Source organism: Rhamphochromis longiceps, linkage group LG15, assembly GCF_057381845.1.
Source record: "Rhamphochromis longiceps isolate RC_006_pf linkage group LG15, R_longiceps_female_GT1.1, whole genome shotgun sequence".
NCBI lineage: Eukaryota > Metazoa > Chordata > Actinopteri > Cichliformes > Cichlidae > Rhamphochromis > Rhamphochromis longiceps.
The window spans coordinates 32,767,461-32,782,726 of NC_140571.1; the positions used below are offsets into that span (position 1 = coordinate 32,767,461).

The 15,266-nt window shown below is 42.4% G+C and overlaps 2 protein-coding genes across 3 annotated transcripts in view; one reads left to right on the forward strand and one right to left on the reverse strand.

The window, feature by feature from the left end:
* Nucleotides 1-438: 438 nt before the first annotated feature.
* On the forward strand, nucleotides 439-11,810 carry slc60a2b (solute carrier family 60 member 2b). The gene is made up of 4 exons (XM_085381621.1): nucleotides 439-1,526; nucleotides 5,198-5,366; nucleotides 5,452-5,568; nucleotides 7,316-11,810. The coding sequence occupies exons 1-4, from the start codon at nucleotides 1,248-1,250 to the stop codon at nucleotides 8,566-8,568; spliced, it is 1,818 nt and encodes a 605-aa protein (XP_085237747.1). The 5' UTR covers nucleotides 439-1,247; the 3' UTR covers nucleotides 8,569-11,810.
* A 96-nt stretch (nucleotides 11,811-11,906) lies between these two features.
* rev3l (REV3 like, DNA directed polymerase zeta catalytic subunit) overlaps nucleotides 11,907-15,266 on the reverse strand; it is a 95,274-nt gene continuing 91,914 nt past the window's right edge. For both annotated transcript variants that reach the window (XM_085381619.1, XM_085381620.1), the window contains 4 exons: nucleotides 15,048-15,238; nucleotides 14,330-14,576; nucleotides 13,378-13,593; nucleotides 11,907-12,971 (listed from right to left, as the gene is read on the reverse strand). In XM_085381619.1, the coding sequence (XP_085237745.1) occupies nucleotides 12,831-12,971; nucleotides 13,378-13,593; nucleotides 14,330-14,576; nucleotides 15,048-15,238 (795 nt within the window). In that variant the 3' untranslated portion in view covers nucleotides 11,907-12,830. The remainder of the gene's footprint in view (nucleotides 12,972-13,377; nucleotides 13,594-14,329; nucleotides 14,577-15,047; nucleotides 15,239-15,266) is intronic.

Consider the following 15,266-nt stretch of genomic DNA (forward strand, 5'->3'; position numbering starts at 1 on the left):
TATTGTTACCAATACCTTTGAAATTAAAAGACATTCTTCTTCTCGTTCTTAAGGAAATATAAGATTGTATAAATTGTAGTTCATAAATAAGGTCAAATATAATATTTATATGCACTAATGCATTGGCATTAGCAGTTATTCTACATAGCTGAGAATTTACGAAAGAATATTGGACTTGAAATGTTTAAGGGAGAAAAGGGGATTTTTAAAATTCAGGTCTTTGAAGTCAGTTCAGTTTTATTTATATAGCACCAAATCACAACAACATTTGCCCCAAGGAGCTTTATATAGTAAAGGAAACACCATACAGTAATACACAGAAAATCTCAACAATCATATGACCCCCTATGAGCAAGCGCTTTAGGGACAGTGGGAAGGAAAAACTCAATTTTAACAGGAAAAACCCTCCAGCAGAACTAGGCTGAGGGAGGATTGAGTGAAGAAGAAACACACAGTGCATCGTGGGATGCCCCCAGCAGCCTGGACCTATTGCAACTTTGCTGCCAAGTAATTAAAGTTCTTACACGCTTTGGTTTTTATTTGTGCTCAGCCAGTTTACTTGGTACAAACTCTAGATGGCGCCATGTGCTTTCACTACAGCCAGGCAGAAAAGGCTTCTAACTACGACTATGACAGGACACCGGCAGCCCTGGATCATTTGGTGCTCTTGAGCTGTGAACAGCCAGTAGAAACAGAGGTCTTACTCTGCCATGATTTCAGGGTACTGAAAAGCTCATAAACAAAGCGAAGCGATCGCCTGTTTTGGCACATGGCATTCTGGGTTTTGCATCGGTCCCAGGTCCATTGATTTGCAATAATACGAAAACGCACAGGTGAAAGTGATAACATTACAAAACAGTGCTTGCTGATTAATATAATTAAAGTAAAAAAAAAATTCAGGTTATTCAAAAGGAAGGTGTCTCTTTACACACGGAGTGAGCAACAATCCTAATAGATGATCTTTGCAAACCTTCAGCAGCCATACAGGCAGCAGCTGTTGACATATGGAGGGATTCCACAGCTGCAGCGGTGGTACCCTGCGGTCACCGTCGCATTAAAGATGTCCGACTCAAAAAATCCGTGTATTTAATAACCAACTGCGGCCTTCAAACACGAGGCGCCAGAACGGGAGGAGATAAAAGACTCGCTTTATTATCTGTAGTCAGTCAGCAGTTGTGCGGCGTTGTGACAGCTCACCATCACTCCCAGCAACACACTCTCTCTCTCTCGGTGCTAGACCGACAGCTATGTCTACGTCCGTCACGCGTGACACCGATATTAAAAAGAAGCACGTCCATTTCGCCAGTATGGAGGAGGACGACAACGACGACAAGGAGGAGGACACCCTGTTTGACAAGAGGAAGGACACTGGGCGAGAAATGAAGAACGCATTAAAGGGGGCGAAGAGAAAGACCACACAAAACAGCGACGACCGGGTGGAGGTGGTTGGCGGAGGAAGGGGCGGCCAAGGAGCAGCCGGCCGCTGGATGGTTACGCTCGCGCTCTGTGCATCTTGCCTGGGCTTGGTAAATAGTTAGGAGTGGGAAGTTAGCTTAAACCTGCCGGTTCATTAACCCTCTGATGCATAGTGGTCATGGAGTGGACAGCTACTAAAACGTACATATCTCTTTAATGCATTGGTTTCTATGGTGGAACTGCATATTAGCCTTTAGAGTGCTCTCTGCTGCCATGCTCCATTGAGGTCAATTCAGTGTTCAGTTAGTGCAACTGCAAGTAAATTTCCTCTGAATCAAAGATGGCAGACAAACTGTCACCCCTGCCGACCACTGCTGGCATATCCTGTCAATCCTTCTATGCTAAAAGAGCCCAACAGGTAAAAAAAATATGATGATATGCAGTAACATCTAGGGAAGGATATTATCTGTTTGGAATAAGAAATTGTTATGTCTAATATGTAGAAAACTACGATTAACCATGTGTCCACTGTAGTGGACATCATGCATTACCCACTATATTTTTTTAACATAAGTCATAAATTGTCTCACTGTTTTTTGGGACTGTTTTGGTTATAAGTAAGCATATAATTGTTACATTTATAAGCTACTCATTTAAAATATATATTTCTGTGCAGATCAGCTGTAGTTTGAGTTACTATAATAATTACTTTATCATATTTTGTAGACTTCAAATGCAGCAAAGAATAAGGCAGCGTACAGAATAGTCCAGGAAATTCCATCCAGCTCCAGTGATGATGATTTCATTGATGAGTGCAGTGATGAGGAGTTCAGTGATAAGTCCAGTGATGATGAGAGTGGCTGCCAGAGCAGAACAGAGACATAGGAACTACGGACAGCCTAGGTGTGATGAACACAGAAGTGTTTGGAGATGCAGAGACTAAGATGTCAGTTTGTGTTTTCTTCCAGCATGCTACTAAGGGCTTGGTAATACTGTCCTGCATCGTTATAGAACTGTGTAGACTCAAAAATGTTTCTCTTGTTGGAGATAGTTTGCCATATTCAGGTGTAGGATTCACAGCTAGGACTGTTGATTGGTTTTGTTATTTACGTCTAAACATTGGGGCCTTATGAGTTGAAAGTTCCAAAAAAATTGCTGAGATGTTTTTCAAAGGATACAAGCAAACAAGTGTTTGTATATTTACAATAGAACACAAGGTAATTAATTTTTATAGTAAATTCACAGTATTTCATGCTAAGTGCTCAGGCGCATGTAGTCCACTGGAGTGGACAAGTTTATAACTTTATAAAAAAAACATATTTTTGGGAAAAAAAGAGTTGAATATTTTTTTTCATGTCCTGAGAAGAATAAAAGCACTTAAGAAAAAAATCTTGACCAAGGCTTTCATAATTCATGCATCAGAGGGTTAAACAATTCTCTGACTTTTCTCATTCCTTTAAAAAGGAAATGAATTGGAAAATTTTAAATAAATAAATATAATGTGGTAACTGAATAGATTTATTAAGTTGGTTGGGATATCTACAACAGTTAACTAGTTGGCTAGCTAGGGTTGTATTAATGTTATCCGTTAGCATATAGCCATAAACCGCTAGCTTATCACGGCTGTCCAATATTCATTTGCGTTCTTTGGAATTTCTACTGAAGTCTACTCCAGGAAATGAATTTGAAATGTCAGAAGATCTGCAGTTACTTATATAGTGCCATAATATAGTAGATTTTTGGCCTGTTATGGTTCTGTCGAGCGTTGTAAACGAAGGAGACCTTTCAATTTAAGTCGTACTTTGTGTCCTTAGGTTGTTTTTGACTGGCCCCACATGTCGGTTGCCTTTATAGTTGTTATAAAGGTGCAACAGAATGTGAATCTACGTACACAAGGTGGTCACATGTGCTTGTAACTATTGAATAGTAAGCAATATTACGGTTGTAATAGTTCAGTGAATGCAGCAGTATCCTGCACAACCGGATTTTCATAGTTGTAAATCTCGCTCTTCAACCATTTATTCCGCATCAGATTAGTGAAATCCACCTGCACACACTGGACGACTTTCTCCTGCATTAACCTTTTCTCCCCCCATTGGGCCTGGGGAAGAACATTCAAGTTTTGTTGTTTCAGCATCAGATTATCCTGTTAAAAAAGTGGGGAAATGGAAACTTTTATTACAGTTATTTAAGGATTGATATCAATCAGCTCTGATTGATGCCAGTGTCAGCTCTGCAGTTTTTGTTGTCACTGAGTGTGAACTCAGTGTAGAGAACAAAAAACTTGGAGGCTCTGTGAGCAAAAGCTCCACTTCACTTTTTTGTGTGATGCGAAGCAGTTAGATAAGCATGCTGGCACTGGTAAAAGGAACGGATAAACTCTGAGGATTATGATTCCAATGTTCAGTTTAGATTAGATTAGCCTTTGTTGTCTCCCTTCGAAGAAATTTTGCTTTGTCATTCAAGAAAAACCATCACATAAATTAATCGTCATACCATTTCACATGCACACACTTACAGTTTACTTATTACTATTCAAGGTTCAAGGTTCTTTATTTGTCACATGCATAGTTATACAAGTATAACACACAGTGAAATGTAGCCTGACACGCTCCTCGACATGTGCAAAAAAATTGGGGGGGGGGGGGGGGGGGGTGTAGAGGAAGAACATTATATATATATATATATATATATATATATATATATATATATATATATATATACACACATTGGGTGAATGTGCAGTAGTAGCAATTCAATGGTTTGACAAATTGGAGCACTAAAGAAAATATAAATATAATTTGAACAACTCACAATTTGGTACCCTGTACCTTTTACCTGATAGTATTAGCTTTATATTCTCTAGGTTTTTGTGTAAACCGTGTGATTTATATCTCTAGGAATTTTACAGGCCACACTTTATTGCAGTTTCCTCTGATAGCACCTGGGGGAAAATGGAGGGAGCATGCCAGTGGTCTTTCCAGCCCTTTGCATCAAATTTTGAACCTTTGATCTGAGCTGACACACAGGTTACTAAACTGTGTAGTATTGCCAGAACAGATAGCAGATTCAGTAGTTAGCATATAAAATAAGTAAAGCTTTCATCCACCCCAGGGAGTTTAGAAAGTGTAAACTCTGGAAGACTAGTTCTGGCACTAATGAATCTAGTATACATGAGAGTCAAGGTGCGTGAACGAGTAGAACTGACATTTAACTGTTTTTGTGTTTTCATTAGAAAAGCCAGGTGCTGTCTAGTTATACAGGAGTTCACCTTCATCTATAGCATGGTGTTTAACAGTATGTGAGGGAGTGTAGTCTTAAATCATGAGCTTAGGTCCACAAACAGTAATTGTGCATAAGCTTAACTATTCTCTAAATGTTTATATTATATTAGTTATAGTAGTTAAACAATTATATGCAAATTAGCAGGGATCAAAAAAAAGTTTAGATTCGTTTAAATTTGTAAAAATTTTTCAGTCTTAATTTTTCTCAACAGAAATCCTAAAATAAACATTTGTGCAGTATGTGTTGATACGTTGCCACCTCTGTCTTCACCTCGTGTCTTGTTGCTGACAAAAACACAGGAGGAGGAGGTAAAGTTTTCATTGGGGGTGAGCAGAATGCACAGGGTTGGAAATGTTAGTTTAGTTCTCCTAGATCCTGATGCGATCATTTGTCATTGATCTCTCAAGGAGATGAGACAAGTAGGACAATGGAGGGAGAGGAGTGGGTCCAACAACAACAGTCGTGGCTTGCTCTAAGCTTTGTCTTATTTTCTTAGGGGATGTGTATCTCAGTTCTTGGCCCCACACTGGAAGACTTGGCTGCAAATGTGAACCAGGATATCGGCAACATCTCCTACATCTTTGTTGGCCGCTCTGCAGGCTACGCCGGCGGATCCCTATTAGGAGGCATTCTGTTTGACTGCATGAACCCCCATCTCCTGCTAGGTACCTTTCTAGCTTGTTGTTCTTGCCAGCCGGCCTTTACAGTCATTTTATGAGATTGATTTTGCCTCCTGTGGTAATCTTCTAGGTTTGTCCATGCTGCTCACGGCTTCTGGAATGTGTGCCATCCCTTACTGTAAGCAGGCTCTGCTCCTCACTGTGTTCATGTCCAGCATTGGGATATCCATGGGTGTTATAGATACAGGTAAGTAAACTATTGATATTCACTGTATCAGTGAAAGTTCAATGATTTTAACGGTCAGCCTCAGCTGATGAGTTTGTGCAGGGCTCAGAGCCACAAGTGGCTGTTTTTACCTCTTTTTCTCATCATTCTCTCGCCTGCTGTGGTGATGCATGTTTAAATGAGGGCATGGCTTAGCTGCAGCAGAGTGAATAAACAGTAGTGGAGTCCTGTTTGTAACATTGAGGGAGATGGTATGAGTAATTCAGTGCAATAGACATGGGCTGCTGGGAACTTCCCATGATATGATATGACATTCCTTTTGGCTCTCGGAGGAGGCGGACACACTTTTTCTCCTCTCTCTTATCTTCCCTGCTTAGTTCTTATGTCCTTGTCTAGTCTCGTGTTTTTTGTATTACTTTCCCTGGAACACTCTCTCACAGTCTGTTTCTAAAACCTAAAGAGAATTATGGATTTGATCAACTGGTCTCTGAATGCTATTGACACCCTTGTTGCTTTTCTGTGTTTATTGTGCTATGGTGTGTTGATATCTGTGCATTCCTGTATTATCCTTTTGTGTTACACATTTCGATGTTTTTTTTGCTCGCTACCTAGCCTGACCTGTCTCCCCAATGTGATGTTTGTGTATTGTATGTACGGTCGGCAAGGTCTGTCATCTCGGTTGTGGGCAAAAGACCAAATAAAGGCTATCTCATCTCATCTCATATACTGAGCATTTATTCTCAACTTGATTCTTTTCACTCTACATGTGTTTATCCACCACTTTAGATTTAAAGCTTCAAACCACATTACCAACTCGTCCACAGCGTGCCTTTCCTGTCTCCCTCTGTTCATCCCTAACTGGTGGCCAGTTTTTCCTTCCGACTGTTCCCAAGTGCTTTGTCATTAATGTTGTCTCATTGTGAGGTTTTATCTCTAACGTTGTAGGCTCTTTACCCTAAAATACAATGTGCTTTGAGTTGACTGTTGCTGTGTATTGGTGCATACGTAAATAAAATTGAATGAAAGTGAAACCGTGGAGAGAACAGGGCACCAGTGACAGACCTGCTAGTTCTGGTGTTCTGTGGTTCAGCTGTAAGAACAAAGGTCTCACTGAGGGACAGTGGGCCCTCATAGAGTTTGTTTCCAAAAGGTTGTTCAGAAACATGCACAAGTAGCATGCCGAAGGTAATTTGTAGCACTCTGGCAGTGCTTCTCCTGATCCTCCTCTCAAAAAACGAACAGATACTTGTCCTGCTGTTGGGTTAATGCTCTTCGAAGGCCCCTTTCAACTCTGCTTGTGTAACGTCTCCTCTCCTCTATACTCTTGACACTGTGCTGGCACACACAGCAAACCTTTCCTTTTCGGGGTGTTGTCTGGTTGTTGCTTCTTCAGTGCACCTCTTTTCACTTTGATGTGCACCAGAAGAAGTGAAATGAATTCATAGTGAATTATGTTTCCTTCCTGCAAATTGACCTATAAAGACCTTACAAAGACATTTACAAACTGTTTTGAAATCTTGTAAATCTTGCATGTAGTTAGTGCACCACGTGGTATTAGGCCTGTAGAATAATCCTTCATCTGCTTTTGCTAACAGTGGTAGCTTATTCTTAACATCATAAGAATGGAAACTTGCCGATGGAGTTATTTGGAGTCATTCCTTGTTTTGTCTGATTGTGATTCTTCTGTTAATCTTTTTTTTCTAGTTTAGCCAAAGCAAAGTGATGCTTGTGTCTCCATTCTTAACTATGTGTTTCTCCTGTGTGTCAGGTGGTAACGTGCTCATACTGGACACGTGGGGTGAGCAGTCGGGGCCTCACTTGCAAGCGCTGCACTTCAGTTTTGCCGCTGGGGCCTTTGTGTCTCCTATCATAGCCAAGCTGGTGTTTGGGACTGACTGGAAGGGCACTGAGGCCATAGCACCAACCAAGAGTACGCCTTCCACAGAGCCCCAGGTGACCAAAACCGTCAACACTCAGGGAGTCTCGCACAGTACCCTCAACTCCACCTGGGCCTACATCGTGATCGGTGCTTTTGTCTTTCTCATGTCCTTCCTCTTCTTCATCCTTTATTCTCGCTGCAGCGTGTCACGTGCAAAACCCCGCTCGGCCTCAGGAAAGCCCCTGGTGGCCAAATATCATGTGGCTCTTACAGCCCTCCTTTTCCTCTTCTTCTTTGCCTACGTCGGTGCTGAAGTAGCATATGGCTCCTTCATCTTTACCTTTGCTAAGGAGTACATCCACATGGCTGAGGCGAAGGCAGCTGGGCTAAACTCCCTGTTCTGGGGGTCATTTGCAGCGTGCCGTGGGTTAGCCATCTTCTTTGCAGCCTGCATGTACCCGGGAAACATGATCCTGCTCAGCCTGTTGGGCACCGCTATCTCCTCTCTTCTGCTCTGCTTCTTCAACAAGAAAGAGGAGGTCCTGTGGGTGTGCACTGCTATCTATGGGGCTTCCATGGCTGCCATTTTCCCAAGCGGCATCTCGTGGGTGGAGCAGTACACCACAGTAACGGGGCGCACAGCGGCAGTTTTCGTGGTGGGTGCAGCGCTGGGCGAGATGGTGCTGCCAGCACTCATAGGCTTCCTGCTCGAGAGGTTTCCAAAGCACCCGCTGCTCATGTACCTGTCACTCGTCACTGCCATCTTCACCTCCATCCTCTTTCCAGTCATGTACAAGCTGGCCTCGGTGAATGATGAAATTGAAAGCAGTGAATCCCAACGGGCACTGCTGGACTCAGGAGCTGATGAAGATGAGGATGAGGAAGAGCAGGATAATGAGGCCGATCAGTTGAACGACGCAGACTTTGAGGTCATTGAAATGGACGATACATCAAATTTTATGAATTCACCAAGCAAGATGTCCTCTCCCCCTGATGTCATGGCTCTAACAGACAGCCCCACTGCCCAAACCACACTGGTGTCAGAGCCTGCAGGCGCCACTTTCTCAGAGAGCATCTCTTTGGTAGGACACTCACCAAGACAGAACCTGCTGCTCTCTTTGGACCAAGAGAAGGGAGACTGAGAATGTCGGCTCAGTGACACGCCTCAACTGTCCATTTGCTGTCCAAGACCTGGAAACTCCAACATAGTTACTGTTTGTACTCTAGTAAAGGAAGCACTGACTAAGCAGTGCAGCTTATAAATCATACACACGCTTCCGCAGCTCAACTCAGTGCATCTTTTAAAGCTTTTGGACATCTGCTGGACAGTGAAGGATCAGATGTTGAAGTATTGCTATTTTCTTATAAATCATTTGACACTGTGTTCAATATTGTTGTGTCCTTATCCCCTCTGTAGTTAGGTAAAAGGTAAGGCTAGAATGAAAGTAAGAAATAGATCAGATATCAGCCTGATCCTGACCCAACGAACTTCACTGGGATCGTTGGCAACAGGTCAATCTATTCAGTTCAATTCTATGTTCTGTGTTTACTATGCCTTCCATCAGCAGTAGAGCACTGATTACAAACGGGAGAGCTAACATTTTGGTAACATAACATGAAGCCAAAAGCCAAGGGACAACAAGTTGTTATACTTCTTACATTTTGAATGTTTTTATGTTTGCAGTGTTTTTTGACTACAGCTAAGACTTCTCTGTCAGCTTCTTTCTTTGAGTTACTGGTATCACATTGGAGCTAGACAAACATGGATTGATGCATCGCTAGAATTCAGTGCCTTGTTTGAGGACGTGAGGAGAGTGGATGAGCTGAACCAGGGACAGACAGCTAGCCACCCCCTTAAAATAAAATCTTGCACTGCAAATACACTATATTGCCAAAAGTATTCACTCACCCTTCTAAATCATTACATTCAGGTGTTCCAATCACTTTCATGAGCACAGGTATATAAAATCAAGCTCCTAGGCATGCAGACTGCTTTTATAAACATTTGTGAGAGAATGGCTTGCTCTCAGGAGCTCAGTGACTTCAAATATGGTACTGTGATAAGATGCCACCTGTGCAAAGTCCAGTCAGGAAATTCTGTCACCATTAAATGTTCCACAAAATGAAAGTGATTGCGATTGACAGCAGCTCAGCCACATAAAATAACAGACTGGGGTCAGCAACTTTGTGCACAGTAGGGCTGAACGATATATCGCATTTGCGATAATATCGCGACATGATCAAGTGCAATTTTCTAACCGCAAAGGCTGCGATTATACTGCGATTATAAGGCTGTCCAAATTACTACCATATCCCAGAATTCATAGCGCGGCCCAGCCAAACTCCAGTTTCCAGCAATGGCGGCCGCTACTAAGTTTTAAAATTACTCATACTAATCTTTCTGGGTCACAAAATAAACTTTTAACATATTTTCAGGCGAGAAAGTAGTTGTGTAAACATCAAATATCTGCTCGGTTTATCAAGATATCCCATATTTGCAAAAGTGCTTCGACGTTTTCAGAGGCGTCTGCTACCCACCAGCTCGACAGCTAGCCGGGAGCTCGAGGATTACTGATGCGGCCGAGAACGGCACAACTCCCGGCACATCATTTTCAGATCACCGCGGAGTTTCGCTGCTCGGGTTAAACGTGATATATAAGTCACTTAGACAACCTAAAAATGTTATTGTTGGGCTTTTTTCAGTGTTTTGTTTGTTCGTGAGTAAATCGGTTTGGCTGAGATTAAAGTTATTAGATTAGATAAAATAAAACTTTATTAATCCCCCGGGTGGGTTCCTCCTTGGTTTTCACACAGCTGACTAAACGTCAAACAGAAAACTTATTAAACAGAAGTATGAGACAGTCGAGAATTTACACCAGTGTCTGGTTATATTTTAGATAGCAAGAAGCAGACGGCCGAGTTTATTAAACTCCACCGAGACAGCGGTGACGCTAATCAGAACTAGCCTTCTGATTAGCTAATCAGAAGGCTAGACCGTCCAATTTCACGCCTTTAAACTTTAAAGGCGTGTTTGTGTGTGTGTTTATACAATTGCTATTATGTTTGCACTTTATGTGTAATGTTACTGACTGCAGAGATCAGTAAGATGTGTGTATTTTTTATTTATTAGTTTTATTTATTTAATATTATTTTTTAATTGAATGACTGTCTAGTAGTTCACAGATGTCGAAAAACTGAGTGTGGTAAAGCCACTGATTTTTTTTTATGTATATTTCTGCAATCTGCACATTGTACTGACTTTCATTTTAATGTTTACACCAGGGTTCCTTGTCAGCACTTTATGCTCAGATGTTTGTAAGCTAAAAATAAACTATTGTGTATGTTAAAATATACTGTTGTGATTGAAGAAGTTAAATAAAAATGTCAGTCATCAATTCATGCATCACCTCATGTCATCATAACAGAGGTCTGTCTTCCAGGAAAGAACAGTTTAAAATTAATGTAATATAGTATTGGCCATACTATATGATGTATTGCTTGTCTTTGTTTAATAATACAGAAGACAAAGACCTTAAAAAATAATCGCATATCGCATCGCAATCGCAATATTGGGGCAAAAAATCGCAATTAGATTATTTTCCATAATCGTTCAGCCCTAGTGCACAGTCAATCACTGCAGACTTCTAAACTTCATGTGGCCTTCAGATTAGCTCAAGAACAGAGTACAGAAGGTTACAGAATTGCAAAGTGCAATGCAAAGCATCATATGCAGTGGTGCAAACTGCATATGATGCCACTGAACTCTAGAGAAGTGGAGAGGTGTTCTCTGCAATGACGAATCATGTCTACATCTGGCAATCTGATGGAGGAGTTCGAGTTGGCAGCTGCTAGAACAGTACTTGTTTGACTGCATTGCACTAAGTGTAAATTTTTTTTAATGGGCTTGGGCTTGCTCCCTTAGTTCCAGAGAAAGGGACTCTTGATAATTCAGCACACCGAGACAATTTCATGCTTCCATTTTTGTGGGAGCAATTTGGGGATGGCCCTTTCCTATTCCAGCACAACTGTTTCTAAAGACATGGACGAGGAAGTTTGGTGTGGAAAAACTGGACTGGCCTGCACAGAGTCCTACACCTCAGCCTGACAGAACACCTTTGGGATGAATTAGAGCATCCCAACATTGGTGTCTGACCTCACAAATGCACTTCTGGAAGAACACTTCTAAACCTCGTAGAAAGCCTTCCAGAAAAGTTGAAGCTGTTATAGCTAAACATGGAATGTCACTCAAGCTCATATGTGTGTGTGAAGGCAGACGAGTAAAGACTTTTGGCAATCTAGTGTGTGTGTGTGATGAGCTGAGCTGTACAGTGTATGCAGCTGTTTTCTGTTGCACTTTTGTGAAAACTGGATTTTTTTTTTCTTCTTTTTGGTCTTGTGCTGTAATGGGTCATGTCACTGTGATTCCTCTGATTTTTTCTTTTTAAGCTCCTGATTTAGTGAAAGAAAGAAGGCATCTTCATACATTGATTTTTTTATTTTATTATATCAATCTCAAACCTTCACCCACAGCAATGTCCATTAAAAACAAACAAAAAGGATCTCCTTCATTATAAGTTTTTACATTTTTACAAATCCACAGATCCTGTGTACGGCTGCATGGAGTGGGAGGGTTAAAGATCAAATTTTAATGTAGTTTGAAGACGGTTCGCACAGTAAAATTGGAAACGTACACAAAACCATATATCCACAAGGAAATAATAGACTCTTCATGGCATAAATTACCAAATACAGTATTGCAGCAGTCCCACATTTAAAACTAAAAAAATGGAGAGCTTTCCAGTTCCCATACTCTGTAGTATGAACTGTCAAATCTGCCAAAACAGACAAGGTTAAAGAAACAGAAAAATGGCACCTTCAAAAAGAACGCATCAAACTGCTTTGATTGTGTTCATGGTTGGAGCTGTAGTTGGTTAATGCACAGTGAGATTGGAGATGGATCTGTACAGGAACTATTTACAAAAAGACTGCAGTCAGTATAAAAAGGAGAAAAAGTCAATTAGTGGTTTGGGTGTAGTTCGTCTCTGAATTTATAAGATCTTTAAAAACCAGTTACAGTGAATACACAATACGACACATGTTCCATGATTGGACTGCACTCAGTCCCGCAACAGGCCGTCTGTTGCCGTGTCATCAAAAAGATCAGCTTCATTCGGCCCATAGCAGCTAATGGAGATGGCAGCAAACGAACACACGGCCTCTTCCACTGGAGGCATGAAGTAAACAGTCTCCATACTCAGAGAAATACTTTGAGACAAAATGAGAAAACCCGTCAGGGCTCAATCAAAGCACCATTTAAACTTTTACAACCAAATGGACAAACACTAAGATGGAAGGCCAGGAATTAGCACCAAATCAGTGGGTGGCTCCGGGACTCGGGAGCCAATCAGAACTGCTCCAGCAGCTGACGGAGGTAGGGGGCCTTGGAAAGTTGTCTGTTTACCCGGGACAGCTTGTAGAGGACGAGACAGTCGAGGGACACGCAGGGAACCTGCCGCTCAGCACTGCCACTGCAGTTCCTACAGATCTGTATGCAAACAGAAACACAAGCACACAGTGATCACACAAGGATGAGCTCTGGTATGGACACCACTCACAAACATGTCACTACTAGTCTGACCAGAGAAAAACTGTGGAGTCCGACATTGTTTAAGCAAAACTGCACACCAACTCAACCCGAGTGATTGCTGCCACCAGGCATCATAACTGCTGACGTCAATTGCTGTCTTAATAAATCTAGATTTATCGCCAGAAAGCAGTTTCCGTGTTCCTTCAGTGTCGCCTGCTTTGAGTCGTATCAATTGGGTAAATGTTTAAAGACAGTGCGACAAAAGCAGGAAGAAATAAATACCTGTAATCACAGAAGTTAATGGTCCAATTATTATTCAAAACCTTAACAGGAGCTCATATTCTGTGTGTCCTCAACTTCTCACCTTCAGCAACTGCTCTTGCTGACTCTCCCACTGCCTCATGTCCTGGTAGAGTGTAACAGCGACTCGCTGAGGTTCAGCACGACACCGTGAGCACACACCCAGCTGGGTCAGCTCATCACACACAGGGCAGTGAAGCGTGGTGAAGTACTGGGAAATTGTCCCCTTCCTCCCCGCTTCCTCCCCACCCACCACGGAGGAGCAGGATGCCTTCTGGATCTGGAGAGAAAAGAGCGATGTAGCTGAAAACACACGTTTGATTGATCACTGCTGCTGGACTATATGCAGACACATGGAGTTAACATGCACAGCATCTTCATGGACATAAAACAGTGTGAACTACGTGATCATGATACTTTTCAGGTTTGTTAAGAAGCCTACCGAATATCATTAGATGCTGAAGGATCAGAGATCAAAGATTCAATTTTTTTAATACAAATACACACATTCAGGATTTTGTGTGTGACTCTGTTTTCACTGGGAAAAAACAAAGACATAAAAGGAGTCAGTGGCACTGGAGCAGCAACCATTTATGTATCTGACTGTGATTAGTAGCTATGCCAGCAGATGGCGTGTGCACTCTGTCAGACTTCAGGAAAGAAACAAAGACTGAGGCAGCAGCGCTGCAGCTTGACTCATTTAGTCATCAGCAGGAAGCAGAAGAGATCTCTCTTCATCCTTTGTTCTCTCTAAATGACAGACTGCTTTTATTTTGACAAGAGTGGAAGCAGAGGGTGACCTCTTTGACTTGCCACAGTCAGTCAAAGGAAGATACCAATTAATCTAATTCATCCTCCAAACTCAGTATTAAGTTGATTGTGTGTCTTTATGATGTTCCTGGTTCTTTTTTTTGTTTTGAAGGGTTTCTTATCTCCACTGCTGCTGCTCTGCTTCTAAATGGCAGCGGTGAGACAAAAACATCACAATGGCCTGTATGTCTGCAAGTTGTCCTCACCCTGGGGAGCTCCTGGTACCAGCTGAACACGTCGACTCCGATCAGCTGGAACATACGGGCCAGTGGCGGCAGGATCTGCTTAGTGATGTAGTAGGTGGCATTGAGGCGCAGGGTGGGGTCCTGCAGCACCTCGGTGGGCCGGCGGACCAGCTGGATGAGGGGCACGCCGGGTGTGCCGTACACAATGACATAGGGCACCCGCTCACTCACGCGTGGCTCCAGCCTTCGGTCATAGGCCATCATCCGTCTGAGGCGAAGCAGAACAAAAATGAAGTGACAGCAGATGATGCAGTTATTGTTTACATCACACAGCCAACATGTTCACATTAGCAGCGAGAACGTGTGCTGGTGCTCTGAGAGAGAAAACACAAAATAAAGCAGATGAACTGAAGCAGGGCTCATAAATGCTTCTTCCTTGTGCATCTAAAAATCACTTTTTTTTTGTCCTCCACTCGTTAAAAAACAGGTTGCCTAGCAACACTCAGGTACTGTACAGGCTAGTGCAGCCAGACAATGAACACAGTGAGGGAGGACTAATTGGATTCACGCTGGGTACTGTAACTGTAGCTGACAGCAAGCTCTTACTCACCATCCTGTTCTCTGCTGCACGCACACACAGACACACACAGAGCCAACCAGCAAACATTTATCCAAGCCACACTCCTGACTTCTCCTGTACTGTGACCACACACACACACACACACACACACACACACACCTGGTGAGTTCCAGCGCAGGGATGCAAGCTCCAGGTCTGTACGAGCCGCTGCCCCGGTACTCCTTGGCGAAGGTCAGATCCTGCATGCTTGCCCGGCCATCCAGAATCTTCATACACTGACGCTGCACAAACTGCTTCACCTGGCTAATGTCACGTGTCTCAAACAGCAGCTTGATGGAACGCTCCAGAATCTAAGGAGCACATGAGTAAAAGAACACA

Bases quoted from the DNA above. Each gene is read 5' to 3' on its own strand.
- slc60a2b (XM_085381621.1), top strand. From the start codon at position 1,248: ATGTCTACGTCCGTCACGCGTGACACCGATATTAAAAAGAAGCACGTC. The intron at 5,367-5,451 runs GTACCTTTCTAG...GTAATCTTCTAG, and splicing joins GAACCCCCATCTCCTGCTAG to GTTTGTCCATGCTGCTCACG. The intron at 5,569-7,315 runs GTAAGTAAACTA...CCTGTGTGTCAG, and splicing joins CATGGGTGTTATAGATACAG to GTGGTAACGTGCTCATACTG.